The 25,536-nt window shown below is 40.1% G+C and overlaps 1 protein-coding gene across 1 annotated transcript in view; it reads right to left on the minus strand.

Annotated features, from left to right (window-relative positions):
• LOC136864292 (terminal uridylyltransferase 7) overlaps positions 1-25,536 on the minus strand; it is a 482,777-nt gene that overhangs the window by 259,929 nt on the left and 197,312 nt on the right. The window contains exon 9 of the mRNA XM_067141082.2: positions 1,514-1,699. Coding sequence (XP_066997183.2) covers positions 1,514-1,699 — 186 coding nt within the window. The remainder of the gene's footprint in view (positions 1-1,513; positions 1,700-25,536) is intronic.

Below are 25,536 nucleotides of genomic sequence, written 5' to 3' on the forward strand. Positions count from 1 at the left end.
ATTAATACATCAATGTAAAACTTTAACGAACACAACAAGCCTTTCGGGACAATGTGTGCAATGAGATATACTAATGCATAGTTCTACAAGTGCTTTACATGAACAAGGTGTTATAAACTAAAATTACATTTTCAATTTGACAACATTTGAATAACAAGTGTCGGACTGACAAATTATCGTCAAAGATTCACATGCAACCGTAAATATGCTGTGATGATTTGAGTATTAGCACATACACAGTTCAACAAAAACAGTGTATCAAGTGATTGCTATAAGTTTATTACTATTTTATTAGCACACAGTGTAAATAAGCATTTCTAAAGACTTTTATACATCGATAACATGTCAAAACTTTAATTAAAAGTTGTGTGATAGTGTGATTAATGTATTTTATGGCTGATGATGACATTTAAATGTCAAAACTGGTACCATTATTAAATAAATGTTGTAAATAATACCTTATACAACTCGTAATTTGTATTGAAAAGGTTAAACCTTAAAAAACGTATCTCTGTGATCTCAGTTCAATACAGAAACAAAAATTAAGTTTATATTTTTTAAGATCTAAGCAATTGCAAAGTTTGAATTAAGCATTGTTTGTGTTGCAGAAAGTCATGTACCCTCTCAAAAAAAAATTGAAAATCTTATGCAACTGTCAAGCATTTCATCGCAGTACAGTGAACAATGTTACGAATGTTCTTTCAGATACTTAAGTTTTAAACTGATACGGAATCTACATCAAAATCACTCTATATTGTTGAAGTGTTTTTTGAATTATCTGCAAGTGGCAAAATTATTTTTCTACTACCAGGTGCGTCTGAACCTCTAAGTCCTAGTGAACCACATGCTTATGACATCAGACTTTTCATAGGATAAGACTTCCCACACTTGTCCAATGAAAAACACAGAATGGATATCTTGAACAATGTTAGGGAACCATCTCCAGGATTTGTGATTCCACCAAAAGGTGAAAGGAATTTATGATTTCACCTTTAATAGCACAGGATTAGTTTGCTTTCTACCTTCAAAATAATATCCTCTACATGTTACTGTGTCATTTTTGAGGCTGGGAAATATTAAAGCTTATTTTAAAATGAAGCTATCTTGCAATAACATAAAACTGGAAACTCCCCAGTTATGAGGTGAAAACTTCTTTCTGCACAGTACCTTACCTGTAATAAACCATAATTAAGATCACAGTAATACATTTCATACCTAAGGAGAACCAATCACGTACAATGAAAATATAGAAAGACTAAAGTGATTTTTCTACAGTACAGGTCAATAACACAAAATTACATGAGAACAACCTAATAATTCTAAGCTAATCGTTAATTAGGAGATAATGGTAAATGGTTACATAACCAATGACCACTGCATTCCAAAACAGTAGATATTTTATTTTGCTTATACCAATGATTCAGTAAGCATTTGCAGCTTTTCTAATATTATTTTGCTCGATCAAATCACATACTGAAATAATATGAGAAAATTGAAAATATTACAATCCTACCTTCTATTGCCATTCCTCTACCAGTCCATTTCTTAGAAGTACGTAGGACTGGCAACCTAGTCCGTATAGAAACCACCTTGTCACTCATATCAAAGTCAAATAAGTAGAAATGGAGCAAGCCCCACCACAGTTCACCAATTGACATTTTATTGTGGGATTTCCAACGCCTCAGACTTTTCAGCTCATCTACAAAGAAAATTGCAGGGGAGAAAAAAAAAAGGGATACAATACTGAAATATTAATGACAAATACTTAGAGACAAAACACTTGCACATATAATCAATAACAACAATATAAAGCAGGGCCTCTCGGGGTGCATGTGCCCGGCACAAGGTGCAGGAGATGACTTCACTAGGTTGACCAGAGTGCAAACCCCCACTCCTTTCTCCCTACATCTCCGTCACCCGTTCAGCCTGTCTCCGTCTTCTTCACCTTCCCAACTGATATTCCCCTCACTGGGAAATATTTATGTGCGGTGAGTGGAGACACTCAGTTGTATGGGACAATGCTACCGGTGTTGAAGTTCATCTTTCAATATGGTTTGAGCAGACAATTTATCTTTTCTAGCTCTTCTTTTCCTTTCTCTTTTGCAATTATACCAGTAATATCTGGAACAAGGGATTGGCTGACAGCAATTCTGAGAGCGTTCTTTAAATTACGATCAGAAATACTCGCACGCAATCTAGTTTTCACACAAGTCAAAACAGAAAAAGGAAACTTTGCCATATGCACGTAGAACCAAACTTAGCTGATTATTGATGCAGCTTAGGAAAATCTTCCTTCGACAATTCGAGCAAAGCCTTTGTATTGATAAATAGATCTTTTTTATGATCACGTAATTATTGTCCCAGAGATTAAGCATTTGGCTTTACTGTCACGACTGAGAAAAATACGAAAGTTCCCAGTTCGACTGAAATAGACTTTTTGGAAGTGTTTGCTTCCTACGAAACAGGTTGCTCCATGATTACTACACCACCCGAGTCCAATGCCCTTTGTCCACCAGTGGCAACGCAACTGCGATCCGACTCAAAAAGATGTCACATAAGCATTGGAAGGGAGTCATTTTACAGTCAGACCCCCTGTTAACTGCGCAATTCTCGTCCACCTGTGCGACTGCAATGCACTGAAGAAACAATAAAACTTTTGTATCCACCTATTATTGTTTCTTCTTCAATAGACTTTCAATACGGAAAAATGAGGATAGTCTCTTGCAATGCAATGCACTTGTCGATCAACTCATGAACGACCAACTCACAAAAGACTGGCTTGTCAGTTGCGCGGCCCGGCTGGAGCCAGATGCTCCCGCTATTTTCCATAATTCATAATTCACCATACGTATAATTCAATTGTATTATGTCAGACAGGAGTTGTGTATACAACTCGTAGAAGCAATGGAAAAGCACCCTTGTTTATTCATCTATAGTTTACCAAAATACTGAAACAAGAACGCTCAAGTAAAGGCATGGGAAGCTGTAGCCAAAGAAGTTGATACGAGCAGTAAGTACCTTATATACATTAAACTGTAAGTAGAAGTGTTTAATATCCTTCTGCTATTGGGTGTTTAATTGTCTAAAGTATTTATTTATATCTGTATATTTCGTCTGTACATTGCACAGAATTCTAAAAGACTGGGATTTGCATATCAGTGAAATGTTAGTTTAGGGGAAGGCCTAAAACTTATTTCTCAAATACCTTATGTTATTAGTGGTCCTGCCAATAAATTCAACATAATGAAAGTTATGGATAATGCACTTTCTGACCATAGTTTATTCATAATTTTAATACAATTTATCACCTCTGTATACAAAGAAACATACCGGAATTTTTCAATTTACTGAAGTTCTCTACATTAGGAACAAAGCAGATAAATGACATAGTCCATAGCTAATTTACTAGATGAGGTGATTAGTGTAATAACGGCAGATCTCAACTGCCACTGAATTTGTGGATGAGAGTAGATCTGTACACTAGTTATCTACCATTCATATACTAAAGTATGAAGTGAACTGGTATAAGTCAAAGCTCACGCATTGAACACTGAAGATTTCTCCGTAGCTGTAGCCGAGCTAATGCACAAGCTGAAATTACTAGATTTTTCACAAATGAAAGGATGAACCAAAAATTCACACCTTCCTTGAAGCCTTTTCAAATACCAGTATGCAAAGACAACATTCTGATTATGTACCACACAGCTTGACATTCTGGAGCAGACAGACAAGGTGTTGATATGACTGTCACAGGAGAGTTGCATCAGTGGACGAATAACATGTAACACAACTTTCATACAGCTGTCCAAAACAAGTTGGGTTTAAGCTGGGTTGCGTTGCACCGGTGGACAAAGGGCCTAAGAGACATTTCCTTCAGTTTCCTAGGGCTGCTAATTTTAAAATTAACTTAATGGACAATATGAAACCAAGGTTCATCTATATATATAAAGTAACCTGTCCCGACTGACTGACAGATTCATCATCGCCGAGCCAAAACTACTGGACTTAAAGAAATTACATTTTGGGGATACGTTTAAATTAGAGCGTACCTGCTCACTAAGGGAGGATCTTCGGATATTCCGTCACTAAGAGGGTGAAAATGGGGGTGAATTGATTAAATAAGCATATCTCTATCTCAAAAACTTAAAGGTTTACAGACATAAAAATTGGTATTTAGACAGACACACATACATACATAATCATTATAGACAGTTATGCCTTTCAGCATTCAGTCTGCAAACCTCTGTGAATTTACTAAACATCGCCACAATCCTCTGTTTGAAACTAGTGCTGTGGCCTCATTTAGTTCTATACCTCATATCTTTAGATCATCGTCGTCTTGGTCTCCCTCTACTTCACTTACCCTCTATGACAGAGTCCATTATTCTCCTAGATAACCTATCCCCCTCCATTCGACTCACATGGCCCCACCACCGAAGCTGGTTTACGCGTACAGCTTAATCCATCCAGTTCGTTCCTAACTTAGCCTTTATCTCCTCATTCTGAGTACCATCCTGCCATTGTTCCCACCTATTTGTACCAGCAACCATTCTCGCTACTTTCATGTCTGTTACCTCTAACTTATAAGATATCCTGAGTCCACCCAGCTTTCGTTCCCAGAAAGCAAAGTTGCTCTGAAAACAGACCGATGTAAAGATAGCTTCATCCTGGAGCTGACTTATTTCTTACAGGATACTACTGATCGCAACTGCGAGATCACTGCATTAGCTTTACTGCACCTTGAAACAATCTCACTTTATTACCATCCTGGGAGAACACACAACCTAAATACTTGAAATTATCTACCTGTTCAAGCTTTGTATCACTAACCTGACATGCAATTCTGTTGAATTTCTTACCTACTGACATCAATTTAGTCTTTGAAAGGCTTATGTTTGTACCATACTCATTGCACCTATTTTCAGTTCAAATATATTAGACTGCAGGTTTTCGGCACAATCTGCCTTAATTCCATAGTCCCCCAGTATGGCGAACAATTTTTCCCTCGGTACCCTGTCATATGCTTTCCCTAGATCTACGAAACATTCCTTTCAAAACATTTTTCAATTACCTGGTGCATACTGAAAATCCGATCGTGACAGCCCCTCTGTGGTCTGAAACCACACTGGTTTTCATCCAACTTCCTCTCAACCACTCACCGCACCCTCCCCTCCAAAATGCCAGTGAGTACATTGCCTGGTATACTAACCAACGAGATACAGAACCCGTCCGTTCATGGGCCATTGGAGGTAATATTCATGCAAGTATCATAAGTAGATGAGACCACAGTGGGATGGTGTAATATGATGCAATAGAGCACACTTTTCAGAGCATCATAGCTTTGCTTGGGGTGCGGTTACCTGCCAAAGAAGGAGGGAGATAAGCCAAGCCATCCACTTCAAATAGGGGAATTTTTGATGCCAAGATGTGAGAGAGAAAAAGCAGGAGAATCCAGGCCTGTCAGAAATAAAACCTGAGAAGTATCTCCGTCCACAGATGGAATCTAGAAAATATAAAATGATAGGAATATCGAGAGCATTTTCTGAGTGATTTGATATGCCTCAATAAGCTAATTATCATCTCCTCAAATTAATTGATCTTTGTCCCGAGTGTCGTGGGAACCGAGCCAGCTCCAAACAAGGAACTCAAGTGGCGAAAGCGGGGAAAAACTTGGCGTAGCTTAGAATAGTCACTCAAATAAATACTGAGCTGAGAGGACGCGGAGATCATTCTCTACACTCAACTCTGCCCAGGAAGTACGTCTCGCATGTCGGTCGCGCTTATATATAGCAAAGCATTTATACTTGTGATTTGCAGTTGGAGAACCTCTCTTTTGTCTGTGTATTTGAGCGTACAACAAATATAGTAATCGTGTGTCATAAACTGTACAGAAATCCGATTAAGATGATAAGAGTTAGAAACAATTTTTATTCATTACAATATTCTTTCAATAAATCGAAATTTTTTTTTTTTTTTGCTAGTTGCTTTATGTCGCACCGACACAGATAGGTCTTATGGCGACGATGGGACAGGGAATGGCTAGGAGTGGGAAGGAAGCGGCCGTGGCCTTAATTAAGGTACAGCCCCAGCATTTGCCTGGTGTGAAAATGGGAAACCACGGAAAACCATCTTCAGGGCTGCCGACAGTGGGGTTCGAACCTACTATCTCCCGAATACTGGATACTGGCCGCACTTAAGCGACTGCAGCTATCGAGCTCGGTAAAATCGAAATCCAGTGTAGTCTGAAAGCTTAGAATAGTTCTTAAGTCGGTGTAGGCTTGAAGGGAACAGTATAATCTAACTGCCTTTAAGTGGACCTTTTACACGAGGACAGAAATTAATCTGCCAAAATATTAGGCGGTTATCTCGAAGAAACGCAATAGTATTGTAAATATGTTAATTATGGTTGCGTAGGTGAAAGGAAGAAGTCCAGAACTTTATTGTACGTGGTATTAGGAGTGAAGTCCGTGTGTGATCTCACATAACTGTCAGCTTCAAACTATACGCAAATAGATGCAAGGAGTACACTAATAAGCAAAATCAGGAAATATGCATTTAACCACATACAAATGTTAACACTGCATTTCCTTCGAGTTGCATTAGATCGCACAAACACTCGCCGCCCGCAAGTGCAAATAGATCAAGGCATGCCCAGCTGTTCGAGAACGTGGAGACTTCAGTAGCAGCAGGGAGAAGAAGATCCATAATTATGCTGCGTTGGGTCATCACGGTCCAATCGAGACATCGGTAGCTGCTGGGAGAAGAATATCCAAAATTGTGCTGCGTTGGGTCATCATGGTCCGATCGAGACATCAATCCCAAGTGTTCCAGTTAAGAAGACAGAAGACCATGGTGATGTTGTTGGGAGTCCAACCTAGGAATGCTGCCCTGTGTCAACGGCAGTAGCATGACCTGCTAAAGGATGCAGCCCGCCAAGGAGGATTGTTAAGATGAGCAACTAATTAAGGCCAGACAGATTCTACCATTTAAGCATGAGATAGAGTTAGGATAGCTTCGCTAATGTTGTAAAATAGGAATTTTTGCCCTTCAGGCGACCATGTAAATAAATCTTGTGCTTAGGACAAGCATGCGTTAGGTAGTCTAGTTTATTTAGTTGTGCATCATTCTCAATTAGTCACTGTTCTAGGTGTTTCTTTGTATGTGTATATAAATTTGTCATTCAGTTGAAGGAGGGATTATTCTGTAATATCATCAATAGAGTGACCAATACGGTCTAGTAAATGCGATAGGAAGACCTTGTATCTTAGGTGAACTAGTAAGATAAATGCATTGTAAGCTGCAAGATCTTCGTAACAACTCCTTACCACACTCTCACAGACAATGAGCAGGATTAGAATGGCAGACGATTTAATGTAGAGAGATAAGGCCCTGGCGAGATATGTAAGTTTAATCAGCCCAGAGGTGTTGAGAGAGAAGGAGCCCTAATTTGTGTAGATACGCAAGTATAAGCGTATAATATAAGAGCATAAAATGGCTGGTATTTAGCTCCGTAGATGAGCAATATTGCGTGTAGATATACGCACAGAAATAAATAAAGGTTAAGGTTTCATGATTGATAATGTTATGAAAGGGCCTAGTAATTAAATTTATTATTTGTGCGCATGTAATGGGTGAAATAAATCCCTTAGTAGTCAAAGCCATTTAGCTGCCAACTGTGGGGGCCCATAAATCAAGTGTGGAATCCATGATGGCTGTCTCTCTCTCTCATTGTCAGTGTCTGGAGTTGTGCCGTGGGGGCGAGTTCTGATGTCATTTGTTTGGGTTTTCAGTCGCCTCACCCAGGAGAAGGTCGTCGCCTCCGCCTACACATTCTTAAGAAGGTCATATATATGCTTCGAAAGCTTAAAAGTAAAATGCAGTTCTTTGTGTGATTTATTTACAGGAATTGGGCAATATCCAGGCTACCCCATGAATCGTATTTATATTAGTTCTGAGGTATTGCATGGAACCAAGGCGGGTTGCATTGGCAGTATATGTGTAAAAATGTTTCATGTAAATTTATTTAATTCAGTAACCATTCAAATATTATTTGCACTTCACATCTCTTCTTTGTTAAATAAAATTTGTTATTGATTATTAAATTTTAGTTGGCAACTCACGTTATTTAGGTTATTTTAAAGTAGTTAACCCGAAATATCCTGTTCCTCTTCAATTTAATTTATCAATGCCCTTATTAACCCACTGTACTTGCCGGCAGTGTAGTCTGGAGCTGTAGAAGAGGAAGTCAGGAATTAAGGTACGTTATGTGCCAAGGTTTCCGAACCAGTTAGGTGAGTGTTTTGTGAACTATAGCACTTCCAGTTTGTTCTCAGCTTTTGCTTGATAGAAACTGGATGCTGTAGGGCTCAACACTTTGATAGTCATTGCAATCCTTCCTGTTTCCTTGTTTATAGATAGGTGCAATTACAGTGGAACCTTGGACTGCGAGCACAATTCGTTCCGGCAACATGCTTGTAATCCAAAGCGCTCGTATATCAAAGCAAGTTTTCCCATAAGAAACAATTGAAACGCGGATGATTCGTCCACAACACAAAAATATTTATTCACATACCATTTCTAAAACAAAATATAACGTAAAACAAATTAAAGTGCACTTTTCCTTACAATAGAATCATTGTTGGTGTGAGGGAGACGAGAGATGACATGAGAAGAGTTACTGTGTAGCACAAATTTCACTAACGGAATCACTGCTATCTGTTGGCTCACTGGAATTGTTTTCTTTTCATTCAACTTTAATGAGAAACCTCTCCAATGACTGTTGCTTTTACCTCTCTTTGAAGATTTCACGAAAATGTGACACTGCACTGTCATTGAACTGATTCGTCGCTCGCACTGTTACAGCCTCATTCGGGTGGTCATTTTCTACAAAATTTTGCACCATTTCCCACATTTTGCACTTCTCCCGAATCTCAGTTGAAGTGAGAGATTCCATTGACTTTTCCTCCTCCTCTTCCCCGGACGAGACTCCATAACCTCCTCCTGTTGTTCGCGATGCAGGTCCATCAGTTAGTTGGTGGTCAGTTCCTTGCTATGTTCTTCCACCAGCTCATGAATGTCCTTGTCATTCACCTCCAGCCCCATAGTCTTCCCTAAGGACACAATTTCATCGGCAATCGACGGCTCATTGTCACCAACAATCCCCTCAAAATCACGTCTAAAAACACACTTAGGCCACAGCTTTCATCAAGCGGAAGTGAGAGTTCTCTTGGTGACTCCATCCCAGGCTTTATCAATGATCTTCAGGCAGTTCACGATGGGGAAATGATTTCTCCCAAACTCTCGGAGGGTAATGTTTGTTTCTTCGGTCACTTCGAAGCATCGCTGAAATATTGCTTTGGTGTTTAGCTTCATGAAGTTCGAAATGACTTGCTGATCCATAGGCTGGAGTAGTGGAGTAGTGGAGTAGTGTTGGGAGGAAGGAACTTAACTATAACAAACTTGAATTCCTCCAGTAAGTTGTCCTTAAGGCCTTAAGACCCGGAGGATGAGCAGGAGCAATGTCCATAACCAGCAAGACTTTGAGCGACAGATTATTTCCTGAAAGGTATATCTTCACTACAGGACCAAAGTTCTCGTTCATCCATTCAACAAACGAACAGGGGAGGGGAAAACATAGGCAGATGTGATGCTCGTATTGCAAACCCTCACTCGCTTATCAAGTTACAATTTATTTAAAATATTTGTTCGTCTTGCAAAACACTCGTAGAGCAAGTTACTCACATTCCAAAGTTTCACTGTACTGCTTTTGTCCAATCTGAAGGTACGTTACCTACACTCCATGCTTTTTTTTTTTTTTTTTTTGCTAGGGGCTTTACGTCGCACCGACACAGATAGGTCTTATGGCGACGATGGGATAGGAAAGACCTAGGAGTTGGAAGGAAACGGCCGTGGCCTTAATTAAGGTACAGCCCCAGCATTTGCCTGGTGTGAAAATGGGAAACCACGGAAAACCATCTTCAGGGCTGCCGATAGTGGGATTCGAACCTACTATCTCACGGATGCAAGCTCACAGCCGCGCGCCTCTACGCGCACGGCCAACTCGCCCGGTACACTCCATGCTAATCTTACTACTCTATGAAGACATTTCATCCCTGCCTTCCCACTATACTTCAAAATTTCAGGTCCTATTCCTGCTGCTTGATGACAATGGAGTTTATTTACTATCCTTTCCACTTCCTCAAGTGTAATTTTGCCAACATCATTTTCCTCCTCCCCATGAGCTTGGTTGTTTGTGACACCACCAGGAAGATTTCCTTTTACGCTGAAAAGATGTTCAAAATATTCCCCCCTCCTGTCCAGTGATTCCTTGGGATCTATTATGAGATCACCTAAATTACTCAAAACACTGTTCATTTCCTTTTTCCCTCCCTTCCTAAGATTCTTTATTACTGTCCAGAAAGGTTTTCCTGCTGCTTGACCTAGCCTTTCCAGGTCATTGCCAAAATTTTCCGCCTTCTTTTTTTTTTTCAACAAATATTTGTTTCGCTCTGTTTCTTTCATCTATGTTTGGAGCCATTTCTGATAAGCCTTCTTTTTATGTTTACAATCTCCTCTCACTTCATCATTCCACCAAGATGTTTGTTTTTCCCATCTTTACACACAGTTGTTCCTAGGCTGTTCCTACCACAGCATCCCTGTATGCCACCCATTCTCCTTCTATATCCTGAACTTGCTTATTGTCCACTGTTTGAAACTTCCCACTAATCATATCCATGTACAGTACTTCTAATTTCCTTGTCCTGGAGATTTTCTACCCTTATTTGTTTGCAGACAGATTTCACTTTATCTATCCTAGGCCTAGAGATACTCGGTTCACTACAGATCTGATGCAGTCTGTATCATCGAAAAATCCCCAGAAAACTCGTATTCCTAACAGACTTCCTGAACTCAAAGTCTGTTAAGATATAGTCTATTATGGATCTGGTAGCCCTAGCCTCCCATGTGTAGCAGTGAATAGCCTTATGCTTGAAGAATGTATTCGTAACTGCTAAACCCATACCACCACAGAAATCCAAAAACGCTTCCCATTCCCATTAGCTCCCATATCTTCCCCACATTTACCAATCACCTTTTCGTATCCTTCAGTTCTATTTCCAACTCTCGCATTGAAAACGCCCATTAGCACTATCCTATCCTTGCTGTCGACCCTGACTACAATGTCACTCAATGATTCATATAACTTGTCAACTTCATCCTCATCTCCCCCCTCACATAGTGAATACACTGAGACATTTTTCGTTCTAATTCCTCCTATTGCCAAATCTACCCACATCATTCGCTCAATTACGTGCCTAACAGAAACTATGATGCGTACAATAGTATTCCTGATAAACAGCCCTACCCTACACTCTACCCTTCCTTTTCTAACACCTGTCAAGTACACTTTATAATCTCCTACCTCTGCCTCGTTATCTCCCCTTACTCGATATCACTTACTCCTAGCACATCCAGAGGCATCCTCTTTGCTGACTCAGCCAGTTCTGCTTTCTTTCTTCCATAAACCCATTAATATTGATAGCTCCCCATCGAATTCCATTTCGTTCGCCCGTTGTTTCCAAGGAGTCAAATGGGAGTGTGACTCCGTTGCTCCCATAGGTCCGAGGCTTGCTTAAAATGTTCTGAGGTCGGTAATTTCTTGAAGCAGGATGCTACCCTACTTACACATAGTCCAAGTGAGGATCTCTCCTCTAACGGATTAGGGACCACGGTGGATTGTACAGTCCTATGATCAGAGTATATCAGAGATGCCCACTCCCATTCCATAGCAACTGGTATCCCAACTCTCAGGACCACTTACAAGACCACTCAGCTGTTGCCCATGATTCATGAACTAGGACGTGACTACAGTAAGCCACACCATGAAATAATAATAATAATAATAATAATAATAATAATAATAATAATAATAATAATAATAATAATAATAATAATAATAATAATAATAATAATAATAATAATAATAATAATAATCATCACAATCATCATCTACAAAAGTCATTCGACGCCATCTCTCCACCGACAGCTCAGACCATACCACTTAGTCAAGCAGCTCATCTCCCTACTTCCACGTCTTCCCAGCACAAAGTACACAACATTTTCATAACACGACTCTCTCAAGTTGGAAATCACCCAGAACAAATCGTGCTTCATTACTTTGGATCTTTTCAAGTTCTGATATCCACTTATTTATAAACAACTATATCATATGGATAACTCCGCTGAATTTCCTGGAATGAAAGCATGCCCCAAAATTATGTTATCATGCTTTTACCCAAGTTCTTTCCAAAGAATGGAGATAAGGCTGGCTTTCCAACTTTTAAATGCAAGCATGGCGAGGTCTGAGAAATTCATTAGGTCCAAAAACTGAGGTGCGTTTGAATAAAGTGAAGGCATGGAAGAATTCATGCGGAACATGAACAATATTATTACTGCTCTGAATTTTAAACTTAACTCTTCTGCTCTTTAAAAGGATTCATTCCATCAGAAAATTCTGAAAGAGATATAACTACACTCACTGGACACTTCAAAAAATACCTTCGCTTTTGAAAGAACGCTCAAATTTCTAAGGGCCATTGATCAAAATACTCTACAGACTGCAAAATATTTGTTGAGTAAAGGGCACAGTTATATTTTTAATACAGCAGAATTTAAGGAGGCCACTGGAACAACACTTCAGAATTATGAGATTACTAACATATGACGATCACCCATCCACCACGGCTTTCTCCATTTACATATGCTACAGTCAGTTTACCTTCCAATTAAAAAAGCACTTTCCTCGAGTGCAAATTTTGAAACTCAATTTGAACTGGACTAAGACAAACATCTTTTGTCAGTCAGATGCGGTCCATAGCCAGAACCAGAGTGGAAATTAACAGGGAACACTCTGAACTGTACTATAGGAGATAATAGCAAAATTAATAGCAAATGACAATTCTAACGCCATGTATCATAACTGGGAAACAGAATGAATCTGACAAAAAAATGTTTTGTGAAACATTTAGCTGGCTGTATCATCCACAAAACCAGAAATATTACAACTTGTTATTCCAGTACTAGCATACTTGGCTATGGATCCGTGAAGCAGAAACCTATGGTGGCATTCTCAAACCTGAAGGATTACGGGCAGTCAAACTTAACTCGTCCTGAAAATTTTCCTTCAAACAGAAATTATTGTCGTAAACTACCCACAGATAACAGTCTGTTCAGGGGATACTTTCTAGGACTGTTTGGAAAGTATGAGTGAAGTGAATGTTGAGGCCATGGATTCAGGGTGCAGTGCTGAACATGCAATGGAACTCATTCCCTAGCTTCTTTTTCATTATATGAAATGTTTCTTTTCTTGGGTTAAACAAATCACAAAGGAGTTAAAATCATACAATGCAGCAAAAAGTATTGGGAAATTATTTAAGGTAAGAAACTGTTAGTGATCACCCCACCCAACAGAACCCATCACCAAATCAATCAATCAATCAATCAATCAATCAATCAATCAATGCTCTGCATTTAGGGCTGTCACCCAGAAGACAGATTACGAATCAATTGTTCACCTAGTCTTTTCCCAAACGATTTCAAAGAACTTCGATATTCATCAAACATTCCCCTTGATAAAATATTCCAATCCCTAATTCCTCCTCCTATAAATGAATATTTGCTTCAATTTGTCATCTTGAATTCCAAATTTATCTTATTATTATGATCTTTTCTACCTTTAAAAGCTCCATTAAAGCTTATTCATCTATTAACGTCACTCCACGCCATCTCTCCACCGACAACTGACACTTAGTCAAGCAGCTCAACTCTGGTGGTGGCGGCGGAGGTAGTGGTGGTGTCTTCCCTTTTTAGGAGGTACGAGTGCGTAGATCTTCCATGACCTATCCTCAGCCCATACAAAACTAAGGCTTCTCCCTGTGAAGGCCGGAAATAGGACCACCACATTGTAGTTGACTTCTTAAATGCACTCAGTTTGTTGGAGGTTCAGATAGCTAGCCACTCTAATTCCCACGATGCCAAGATTGTTCATAGTAGCTGAGAACAAATATTCCTATGTACATTCACAGGTCTAGGAGGTAAAAGTAACCACTTCCTTTGCAGCTTCACCCACAAGTTTATTTCCTACAAACCCAACGAGGCTCGGAAGCTGAATCGGAACACACAGGAAGGTGGTTTTTTCGTCAACCAGTGCAAACTGCAGAGCTTCTAAGATGGCAAAACGCTCCACAGTATACACGTTACAGACACTAGGAAGCAATATCTTCATGCTTATATTGTCGGTGATGAAAAAGCAACCCACATTTTTCTCCGATCTTAGAACCATCAGTGAAGACGTCTCGTGTCCAAACACTGGTGAAAGAAGTCCTGGAAATACAGCCAATGAACAGAGGCATCCGTGTTCACCTTGGGTCCATGGAGTAGATCTGGCCGTATATTCAGTTGTGGAACTAACGACGGAGCTACCTCACTAGAAGTCTGCTCAAGACAACCACGGATAGCTGCATCTAACTCACGACACTAGCTATCAATTCAAAACCCAACCGGCCATGTGGCATTCGGCCGGTTTTGGTACCTCTCATGGTATTGGGTACTAAACATGCATTGATAGCTTGGGCGTAGCGGCATTTCACAAATTTTGGCAGCGTACATGAGGAGTAACTGCTGCCTCCTTATTCATAAAGGTAGAACTCCCACTTCGGCGATTAGGCTGGGAATGGGGCTAATGTGGAAAGTTCCCATTGCCAGCCTAACCAAATACTTTAATATGGCAATACTGGACAGCTTGCAGTTTTCAGCGAGAAAGTCGATAGTGCTCTTACCTACATGGCTTGGTGTGACCAACTCCTCAATAACATATTGCCACCTGTATGATTCTTGGGCGCGTTGGCGTGTTGTTTATAATGTATCAGTGTTTGTCACTAAATAATCTTACATTGCAGTTATATCGAAGAAAAATGTTATGCGCTGAACAAATTACCCAGCAAAATGATGACATGGGAACCGATAAAAACCGTAAGTACTAAAAAAAAAAAAAAAAGTAATAACCTCGCATCTGTGTTGAGGTTACATTCTATGCCCCTTATATTAAGAAATCAATAAAATACTCTACTGAAATGTTAGTGGGATGTAAAATCATTAACATTAACAAATATGGAACTCTGGTATACTCAAACTTGAGGTCCACATTGTTAAATAGTACCATAAATTTCACAATCGAAAACTTGCAGGCCTGGCAGCATAATGGTTATCGCAGTAGTCTTAAAATTCAAAATTGAAGGCAATGAGTTTTGAATCCAGTCAGTTCTTTTTACTGTAAGAAAATAATAATAATAATAATAATAATAATAATAATAATAATAATAATAATAATAATAATAATAATAATAATAATAATAATAATAATAATAATAATAACAACAACAACAACTTTCTTTACTAACTAATTTTACGGTTTTCGGAGAAGCCGAGGTGCCGGAATTTATTCCCGCAGGAATTCTTTTGTGCCAGTAAATCTACCTACATGGAGTTGACGTATTTGAGCACCTTCAAATCTTACCAGACTGAGCCAGGATCGAACCTGCCAAATTAGGATCAGAAGACCAGCGCCTCAAATGTCTGAGCCACTCAGCCCTGTGTAAGAAAATTATTTCAGTGTATTATTAGCATGGGCTTGAGCACCAGTCCAACTAATTTAATACGTATGTACAGTAATAATCCATGCATAAATATGTGAAAGAGACTTTAGGGAATTCTGGAAACTTCTTCCTTGTCAGAAACATTGTAGTTCACTCACATAACCCCCCCCCCAAAAAAATAACACACACAGAGAGAGAGAGAGAGAGAGAGAGAGAGATTATGTATTTCTGTCTTCAGAGGTAAAACAGAAAATTCATAAGTACCGGTACAGCAAAAGCGAGATAGCAGCATGAGGCGAGTTCTCCTGTAGAGTTCGGGAAGATCACTCGTACTGAAGAGGAAGCAGAAGAAAATGTTAAAATAATAGACCAAAATGAATGTCCTTTCATTACAGCTTCTCTTTCCCGAAATCTTAATAAATCACGGTTGTTGTTAAGTTATCTGCCCCCTTGGGTGCTTTGGCTGAATGGTTAGTGCTTTGTGGACCTTCTCTTACCTACATTCTTTGCAGTGTTGGACCTATTCCATTTCCCTTCTGATTAGTAGTAATAGAGAATGGTTGGCCAGGTGTCCTCTTAAAAAAATAATAACCACCACAGAATGGTCAGCATACTGGCCTTTGGTTCAGGGGGCCCTGGTACGATTCCTGGCCGAGTCAGAGATTTTAATCGCATCTGTTAATTCCTGTAGATCAGGGGCTATGGGTTTGTGTTCATATTCATACACATCTTCAATCACAGGAAAAACAACCACAGAAACACGCAATAGTAAATATATATCCCTCCACTTATGGTTGGTGTTAGGAAAGGCATCCGGCCGCAAAACTAGGCTAAGTCCATACAAAGTGCTGTGCCACGTAATTGAGAAAAGGCTAAAAAGAAGAGGAGAGAGTAGTTGTTAAACATTCCTTCCAGAGTTTGGGTGGATCCTCAAACAAATTCTGCTTGTAATTTTTAGGAGACCAGGCGAGTTAGCCATGCGGTTATGGGCGTGCAGCAGTGAGCTTGCATCTGGGAGATAATGGGTTTGAACCTCATTGTCGGCAGCCCTGAAGATGGCTTTCTGTGGTTTCCCATTTTCACACCAGGCAAATGCTGGGGCTGTACCTTCATTAAGGCCACGGCTGCTTCCTTCCTATCCTACTCCTAGATGCCTTTTCTATTCCATCGTCACCATAAGACCTATCTGTGTCGGTGCGACGTAAAGCAAGTTATAAAAAATAATTTTTTAAGACATAGCAAAAGATACGGCTAACATAATGCTCGTTTGGAGGTTTACAAAGGAGGCATTTCATATTTTAAAATTTAATTCTTAATTATTACGATTGTCCAATTATTTTAACAAATATATTTCCAATGAGTGTAGATGCATTCCCCTCAACTGTAGCATAGACAAGTATGCAATTCCTGGGCCTGTCACACCAGCATGCTAGATGTCACCACCGTCGCTGTTGGCACTCCACTCAATCCTGTTGAGATAGAGCTGTCCGGTATTGCTGTATTAAAGTATTTGACCTAACTTCACTATGGTGAACAATGTCCAAAAGCTTCAGTGTAGATCTTGATGCTGAACCATAAGCCGCACTACTATAGCCCATTCAGGAGAGGACAGTTGCCATGTAGAAACATAGCTTCACCGCATGGTCATCCCCAAACAAGGTGCTGCTGAGAAACTTAAGGATGTTAGTCCCTTCATACAGACAACCTTTAGCTGACGGATGTAGGGTTGCCTCGTAGGTCTCTTATCAAAATGGAGACCCAGAAACCTGCAGGTGTCTACCACTGGTAAGTCACTGTTTTGCAAGCAGAGCTCTGGTTCAGGATCCACAAGCTGACATCGACGGAAGTGTACAACTGGAGGTTTTGTCACTGAAAATCGAATAATCATATTACAGGGGCCCATCTGTCAAATCTGTTAATAGCTTGCAGTAGAGTCGGAGTCTTACCAGAGACTCATACGCCCTCTCCTTTGAATCCTTACTACAGCCCATAAATACCCTCATAATCATATGAAGAGATATGTAACCTTTATTTACAACCTCACTAATAGAGATCTTTCCTTACATTAACACCTAACTGCTTGCAGCGAACCCTGTGAGGCACTTTCACCCCATCAACACAGTAATTAAAACTGAGAGCACTTTTCCTCTTGGTGAAACTTACAACCTGACTTTTCATCGTGTTTACCGTCATACCATTGTCTGCTGTCCAACTCACAACATTGATAAGGTCTTTTTGCAGTTGCTCACAGTCCTGTAACTAATGTACTACTCTATACAGTATAGCATCATCAGAAAAAAAAGTCTTATCTGTGATTTCAGTCTTTTAGTCATACCATTTATATACATAAGAAAACATAAAGATCCAATAACACTGTCTTGGCCCTCCTAATCATTACATGATCAGATAATGCTTCACCTACTTTAATTCTCTGAGTTCTATTCACTAGAAATTTAGTCATATATTCATCCACTCCTTTATCTAGTCCAACAGACCTAATTTTCATCAGCAGTCTCCCATGATCTATCCTGTCAAAAGTCTTGGATAGATCAACAGTGATACAGAACAGTTGGCTTCCTAAGTCTAAATCATCTGTTAAATTTTGCTGGAATGCTAAAAATTGAGCCTCAGGGGAATAACCTTTTCTAAACATGAGAATCCAAGAGAATTGAATGTCAGATTGCAGATACAAAGTTGGAACAGGGAGATAATTTCAAGTACAGTATTTAGGATGTGTGTTCTCCCAGGATGGTATATAGCAAGTGGAACTGAGTCAAGGTGCAGTAAAGCTTATGCACTGAGCTCGCAGTTGCAATCAACAGTGTTCTGCAAAAATGAACTCAGCACTCTGATGAAGCTATCCTAATAGCAGTCTGTTTTCGGACCAACTTTGCTTTATGGAAGTGAAAGCTGGGTGGACTCAAAATATCTTACTCATAAGTTAGAAGTAACAGACATGAAAGTAGCGAGAATGACTCCTGGAAAAAGCAGATGGGATCAATGGCAGAAGGGTGACTGAACTCTAAGGATGAATCTGTACACATAAACCGGCTTGGGTAATGGGGTCATGTGAGGTGAATGAAAGAAGATAGGTTACCTAGGAGAATGATGGACTCTGTTATGGAGGGTAAGAGAAGCAGAGAGAGACCAAGAAGGCGGTGGTTAGACTCAGTTTCTAATGATATAAAGATAAGAGGTATCGAACTAAACGAGGCCATAGAGCTAGTTACAAATAGAGGATTGTAGCGGCAGTTAGTAAATTCACAGAGGCTTGCACACTGAACGCTGAAAGGAATAACAGTCTATAATGAAGACATATGTGTATATATACATAAGTCAAATCAGAAAGAATGCCTTCCCAGAGCTTACATGCAACATATGTCAAGCTGACTGGCCTATAATTATCCACTTCATGCTTATCACCCTTTCCCTTGTACAGTGGGGCCACTATAACTGTGTATGTCCTTCATGAAAACAGTAATAAAATTAATATTTCAGGTACGGCTCTATATCCCAACCCATTGCTTTTAATATAACCCTAGAATCAATCCCAACTGTTTATGTAACTTTTACCTACTGTACCCTTTTTAAATGTCTTCATTATAATAGGTACCTCAACAGTAATTACTTTTCTCTTTTCAATTTTCTTTACTACACACATAAAAATTTCAAATAACTTATAGCACTATAAACTTACCTGTAAAAAAAGAATACACATTATTATACAAAGAATGACATGTTGCTTTCTACGAGAACATCCTCAGATTCTATCAAATCACTCAAATCATGCGTATATATGTACAGTATTGTTTACGTTGCGTAAACTTCTCAATGATAGTTAGGTGGTAATATGAACAAATATTGACAAATAATGATCTTAGAAGTATGAAAAACTTCTATACTTATCTAGACTGCCGAAGTTTAGTCCGTTGTCACCAAACACTATTTCAGAACTGTGGTCATAGAGAAGCTAGTGGAAAGTTTGGGCATAGCATACTATTCTGCGAGGAGGGGTGGAGAGGGGAGGGGAGGGGAGGGGAAGGGAGGGGAGGAGCGAGTAGAACGTTGCGGATCCTTCCTAATCAACAGGGGAGAGCAAGTTAATTCCTTCTCCTTGTTATAATCTTGCATATCATACCATGGAGAGGGGATGGGGAAGAAGGGGCAGAACGACGGGAGAATCGTGGAACCTTCCTTCATCTACTGGAGAGGGGAGAGAAGATTATTAACCTTCTTCATGTTATAATGTACTTTATGTAATATGCATAAATGCAAATTAATCATTCTGAGTTAGATAAAGTATGGAACTGAAATGGAGAGTATTTATTAGATGTTATTTTTATGATAAACCATACTCTAAAGGCCGTTAAGCGCTAATTTAAAGAGCGGGTGTTGACCAGATGTTATGTAAATAGAGCAAAGAAGAAGGAGAGGAGTGACGGCGGAAGGGACATCATCAAGTATGCCAGCAGAAAGCTATCTCCCACCAAACAATGCTACTGCACGGCCGAGAAGGAAGCCTTAGCCATGGTGTGGGCCATGGGAAAATTCAGAGGCTTCTTGGAGGGTAGGAAGTTCCAGCTCTGCACTGATAACGCCCCTCACAAATTGTTGAACTTGGTCTCTGGCTCAAAATCTAAATTGAAGCGATAGGCTCTGTTAATCGCAGAATTTGATGTCGATGTGTGTCACGTCCCAGGACCGACAAACATAGGAGCACACAGCTTATCTAGGCACCCGGCGATGGAACCTGAAGCTAGAAGCACCATTGTTGAGAGGGAGTTTCCACGAAAATACCAGAGTGAGCCTAAGGAACCTGTCCTTATGACCATCAAGAAGGAACTTGATCTAGGAGTAATCAAACAGTGGCAAGAAAAAGACAAGCCCTGTAGGACCATGACGCAGTGGATTACGAGACAGAACACCGACAGTCGACTCGTACCCAGTAAATTCAAGATGTGCTACAAGAATTTCCTGGTTGACGAAGGACTCTTGATGTACAGATCTCACCTCTCCAACAAGCCTGCAGTAGTGGTGATCCCCAGACAGCACAAGACGGATATCCTCGAGAAGTTCCACAACAGCACTGAAGCCGGACATCCAGGAGGCAGAGAGACGTATCAGTCTATCCAACGAAGATTCTTCTGGGTCAACATGCGGAAAAACATCCTTGACTACGTGAAGGGGTGCTACATCTGTGCCTGCACCAAGGTGAGCAACAGGAAGGCAGATTCCAGTCAGCGAAGAAGATGGCCGCAATGCCCATGGGAGGTCATAGCCGTAGACTTGATGGGTCCTAACCCGAGAACACCACGGGGTAAAACAGGACTCCTAGTATTCACCGACCTCTTCACAAGATGGATTGAGGCCTTTCCGATACCAAAAGCCACGACGGAATGCATAACCAGCCTTCTACAAGATGAGGTATTCAGCCTCTATGGTTACCCATGGTGTTATTCTATCAGACAACGGGAGTCTGTTCACGTCAACGAAGTGGCAGCAAATAATGACTAAATGGGGTGTGGAGCACTGGATCACCCCTATCTACAACCCAAGGGCCAATCCAACGGAACAACGGAACCAGGAACTAAAGAGGATGCTACGGGTCCACCTAATAGACAAATAACATTGACTGTGGGACCGTCAGATACCACAGTCACTCTCTGCCCTGCGACGATGCATCAACCGTGTCACCGGTTATTCCCCAGCAGAGCTGTTCCTTGGTTTATAGATATACGGCACCGGGGATTGGGAGATTCGTCCACCACCCACTTCTGGTCAAGATGATGCAGCTGTTTCCCTGGCAAAGTGGCAGCAGCAGCAGCAGCAAACATCAAGGAGAAGCAAGCTTTGGCCGAGAAGAGATCCCTTACCCAGGCCAAGGCTCAAGATGTCGAAGAGACCCAGACCTTCCTACCAGGACAACAAGTACTGTGATGTAACCACCCAGTCAGTAATAAGACTGGAGAGTTTCACGCAGGTCTCGCACCTAAGTGGGTTGGTCCTGTCGAGGTGGATAAGCAGCTGGGCCATGGGGTCTACTTACTAAAGACACACCCTCCCGTCAAGGTCCATGCATCGGAATTGAGGCGAGTCACCCAACCGCTGAGCATACAGAGTAAGCCCGGTACTACCACAGGTCCACCTGGAGGAGAGGCTATTGATGACACAGCTCAGTGTGGTCATGAGAAGAATGCATCGACTATCATCGAGGAAGAGGCTGGCAGCGAGGTAACCCCGACCCGACACAGCACAAGCTGGTGAAGAGGAGGAGAGCACACCCAGCGACTTCGAGGAAGAGAGAAAATACAATCTAAGACCAAGACAAAGTCGATGAGTGTGACAGACAGTGGACATTGTTTCAAGTTATTGTGGGAATAATGACGCATGTGTGATAAACTGATATAACTTGAAAAAAATATTCTCTCACCCATGGGTAAATAATGCAAGTATCGAGCTCAGATTATTATAATTATTCTATGATTATGATTGTTATTATTATCATGACTTGTAATGTACGACTATGAAGTGCTTCCATTTATTATTATTATTATTATTATTATTATTATTATTATTATTATTATTATTATTATTATTGTTACCGTGGTTCGGTGGATTAGCAGAGGTGAAAGAAGGTGCTGGGATGAACAGGTCTCAATCTATGAAATTAAAGTTAATTTAAAATTTAACAAGGTTATATTTTCTTTTCAAGATCAAGAAATAACAAATATAACAGGTACTCAGTAGCCTAGCAACAAATCGAGAATGTACAATTACAATGTTACAGGATTTGGGCTCCGAGAGCCAGACACACACTTCTTGAGCAATTAGCCCAACATTACTCGTATACAAGATTCAACCAAGGGGCAGAAGACCCCAATCATGCTCAAGAGCACTTGCTCCCAATTACATAGTAAAAGCCTCCTCGAGGCACACAGAAACCAAAATTTTAAGAAAGAGCAACCCGCTCATAAAGTTCAAGCCTATCAAAGGCCACACCAAATTCTACTTTCAAGCTGTCCTCCAAGTACAAGAAAACAGGGGTAAAAATACCCAACCTACTGAGGCCTATTAAGTAAAGAAACAGGTCAATTACATGGCCTCCAAAATACCAACTTGAGAGGAGGCGAAACTGCACTCCTAATACATTTCTTTTAAAAACCTATTTGGCACTAGGCCGCTTATGCAAGGGCTACTCCCATACTAAAGGGGTGACTTATATAAGAAAACGATTTACATTACATTAGAAGGGAAGAAACCGTTGTGAAAATAAGTTCACCTCAAAGCAATATGAGTGGGAGCTCGAGAGGGTTAAGCACTCTCTATCCCAATTTGTAGTTTAAAAAGATAGAATTGATACCAAGTGTCTTTACATTTTAGAGGAAAGTTACATGGTAAAAGGCTTCGGACCTGCCCCGAGAGTTAAACTGCTGAGCTAGCAAGAAAAGAAGTTATTAAAAGGCCATTACCTGTTGGTTGAACTGCTGCCCGAAGAAAGAGGCGCTTCCCGCCCCCTGCTACATAATTTACACAATGATAGGTGTTACTGAAGTGGCCCAGAGACCCGAAAATCAGCAGTTTATATACCCTCGTGGAAAGTTCGAGGCGTTTCGTGAATGATAACACCCGCCCCACAAGCATTTTATTGGATAATGGCAAAAACTACTACACTAGACGAAGAAGAAACACCTTATTGGTGGAAAATTAATTACAGAAATTCCTTATTGGTCAAATTCAAAACTGGCGGAAAGAAAGGGTTAATATTGCCAACTTAAACAATGACTGAAAGAAGTTTAACAAAGAACAAACTTATGAACCCAAAATTTCTCCAAAAACACAGTTCGTTCACTTCGCACCAGGGTGCATAATTGTAGTCCTTCAGTAGTGCCATCTAGCAGAGAATGTCCACACTTCTTACTACAGGCAAAACAAAAATACATCGAAAACGACACAGTTCAGAAAACTTCAAAATTTACAAGTAGGGACATCTTCTGAGAAACTTGGGAATTAACACTGTAGTTAAAGTTCAGGCTTCCTCCAGTAGAGGAGTTTCAACTGGCGCAATGTTTGAATTAGCGGAGCGGAGGTGTACCGCCCGGTACAATTATTATTATTATTATTATTATTATTATTATTATTATTATTATTATTATTTACGTTGTCAGGTGATCGCATTGTTTGGGAGGTTACGTCATGGAATTTGTGCTGTATATAGATATTTATATGAGTTCAGTTAATGTAAGAACCGGTAATTAATAGTATATAATTTATTATTAACTATATATATGATTTGTAATCCACTACAATATTGTGTAACACATTGTAACATCCAGAATGGCAGTAGGTCAGACGAGAACTATGGAGAAAATTCTTTACATTATAACTGGGCTCTATCCAGTATGGAAGAACAACAAAATATCAATCAGGACCACACTTCGCATTTTCCGAAGTAATGTCAAGGCTGTTCTACTATATGGGTCCGAGACCTGGAAAGTGACTAAAGTTATTACCTCCAAGTTGCAGACCTTTGTCAACCGCTGTTTAAGGAAGATTTTAAACATCTACTGGCCGGAAGTAATCTCCAATCACGAACTATGGAGAAGGAGGGTGAAACCAAGATGGCCATACAGATAAAGCGGCGAAAATGGAAATGGATAGGGCATATGTTGAGGAAAGGGAATGAAGCCATTGAGAGAGAGGCACTCGATTGGAACCCGCAGGGTAAAAGGAGGAGAGGAAGGCCCAAACAAACGTGGCGAAGATCTGTACACATGGAGGCAATGGAAGAAGGCAAGACCTGGAGAGAGGTGAAGAAATTGGCTGGCAACAGGATCAGATGGAGATGCTTTGTTGATGCCCTATGTTCCACAAGGAACAACAGGAATTAAGTAAGTCATATCCGGGCTTTAAGCACTCTAGAATTTACAAGGTCTGTTATGGCATATCTTTCTAGAAGCTTGGCCAGGCACGTACACAAGGAGGTCGTCTTGATGGTGGAGACGAGTTATTGCTTAGTTGGAGTTATGGTTTAACAGGAGTATACTTGTGACCTCGTGTTGTGTTTAGGCAGATATGTTTGTAGGCAGTTAGCAGTCAACTGTTTCAAGATTACAATCTCCATGTGCTTAGCGATAGGCAGTTGTTAAAAATGTTGGTTTGTTGATATGGTGTTTTGTTGTGACAGCAGTTAATTAGGTCGTATGCATGTTTAATGTGTAATGTGTAGATAAATAGTTCTAAATAAATAAGTGTACCAACTGACAACATTTTGTGTGCGTCTTTGTGGATACATCAATATGAAATTATTGTTGTTTGCAGATGACATAGTGATCTGGGGAGTTAACAATACAGAGGTGCAAATCCAAGTAGAGGTTTTAAATGACAAACTGAGAAATATGGTATGAAAATCAGTGTGGATAATAGCAAACCAGTGGTGATGACAAAAGGAGAAAGACAAGGAAAACAAATTGTTAGTATCAGGGGACAAGACCTTTAAATTGTTGAATACATCAAATATTTGGGAAGTAAAATAATGCGAGATGCAAGATGGATATGGAGATCGGCAGAAGGGTACAGGCGGAAAATACGTTCTACCAGAATGTAATGAACCTGGTGTAGAACAGAGAAGTTCCTATGAAATGTAAAGAGATAATGTACAAGATGTACTATACTGTACCCTTATATTAATGTATGCGTCAGAGACTTGGACTTCGAGAGCAAAAAATGAGAGTGACATTCAGGCCAGTGAGATGAATTTCCTGAGGAATATGGTAGGATGATGATGGTGATGATGTTGTTGTTTAAAGAGGCCTAACATCTAGGTCATTGGCCCCTAATGGTATGAAATGAGATGAAATGTAATGACAATTTAGAAGTCCAAAATTAT

This window comes from Anabrus simplex, chromosome 2 (genome assembly GCF_040414725.1).
Source record: "Anabrus simplex isolate iqAnaSimp1 chromosome 2, ASM4041472v1, whole genome shotgun sequence".
NCBI classification, from domain to species: domain Eukaryota; kingdom Metazoa; phylum Arthropoda; class Insecta; order Orthoptera; family Tettigoniidae; genus Anabrus; species Anabrus simplex.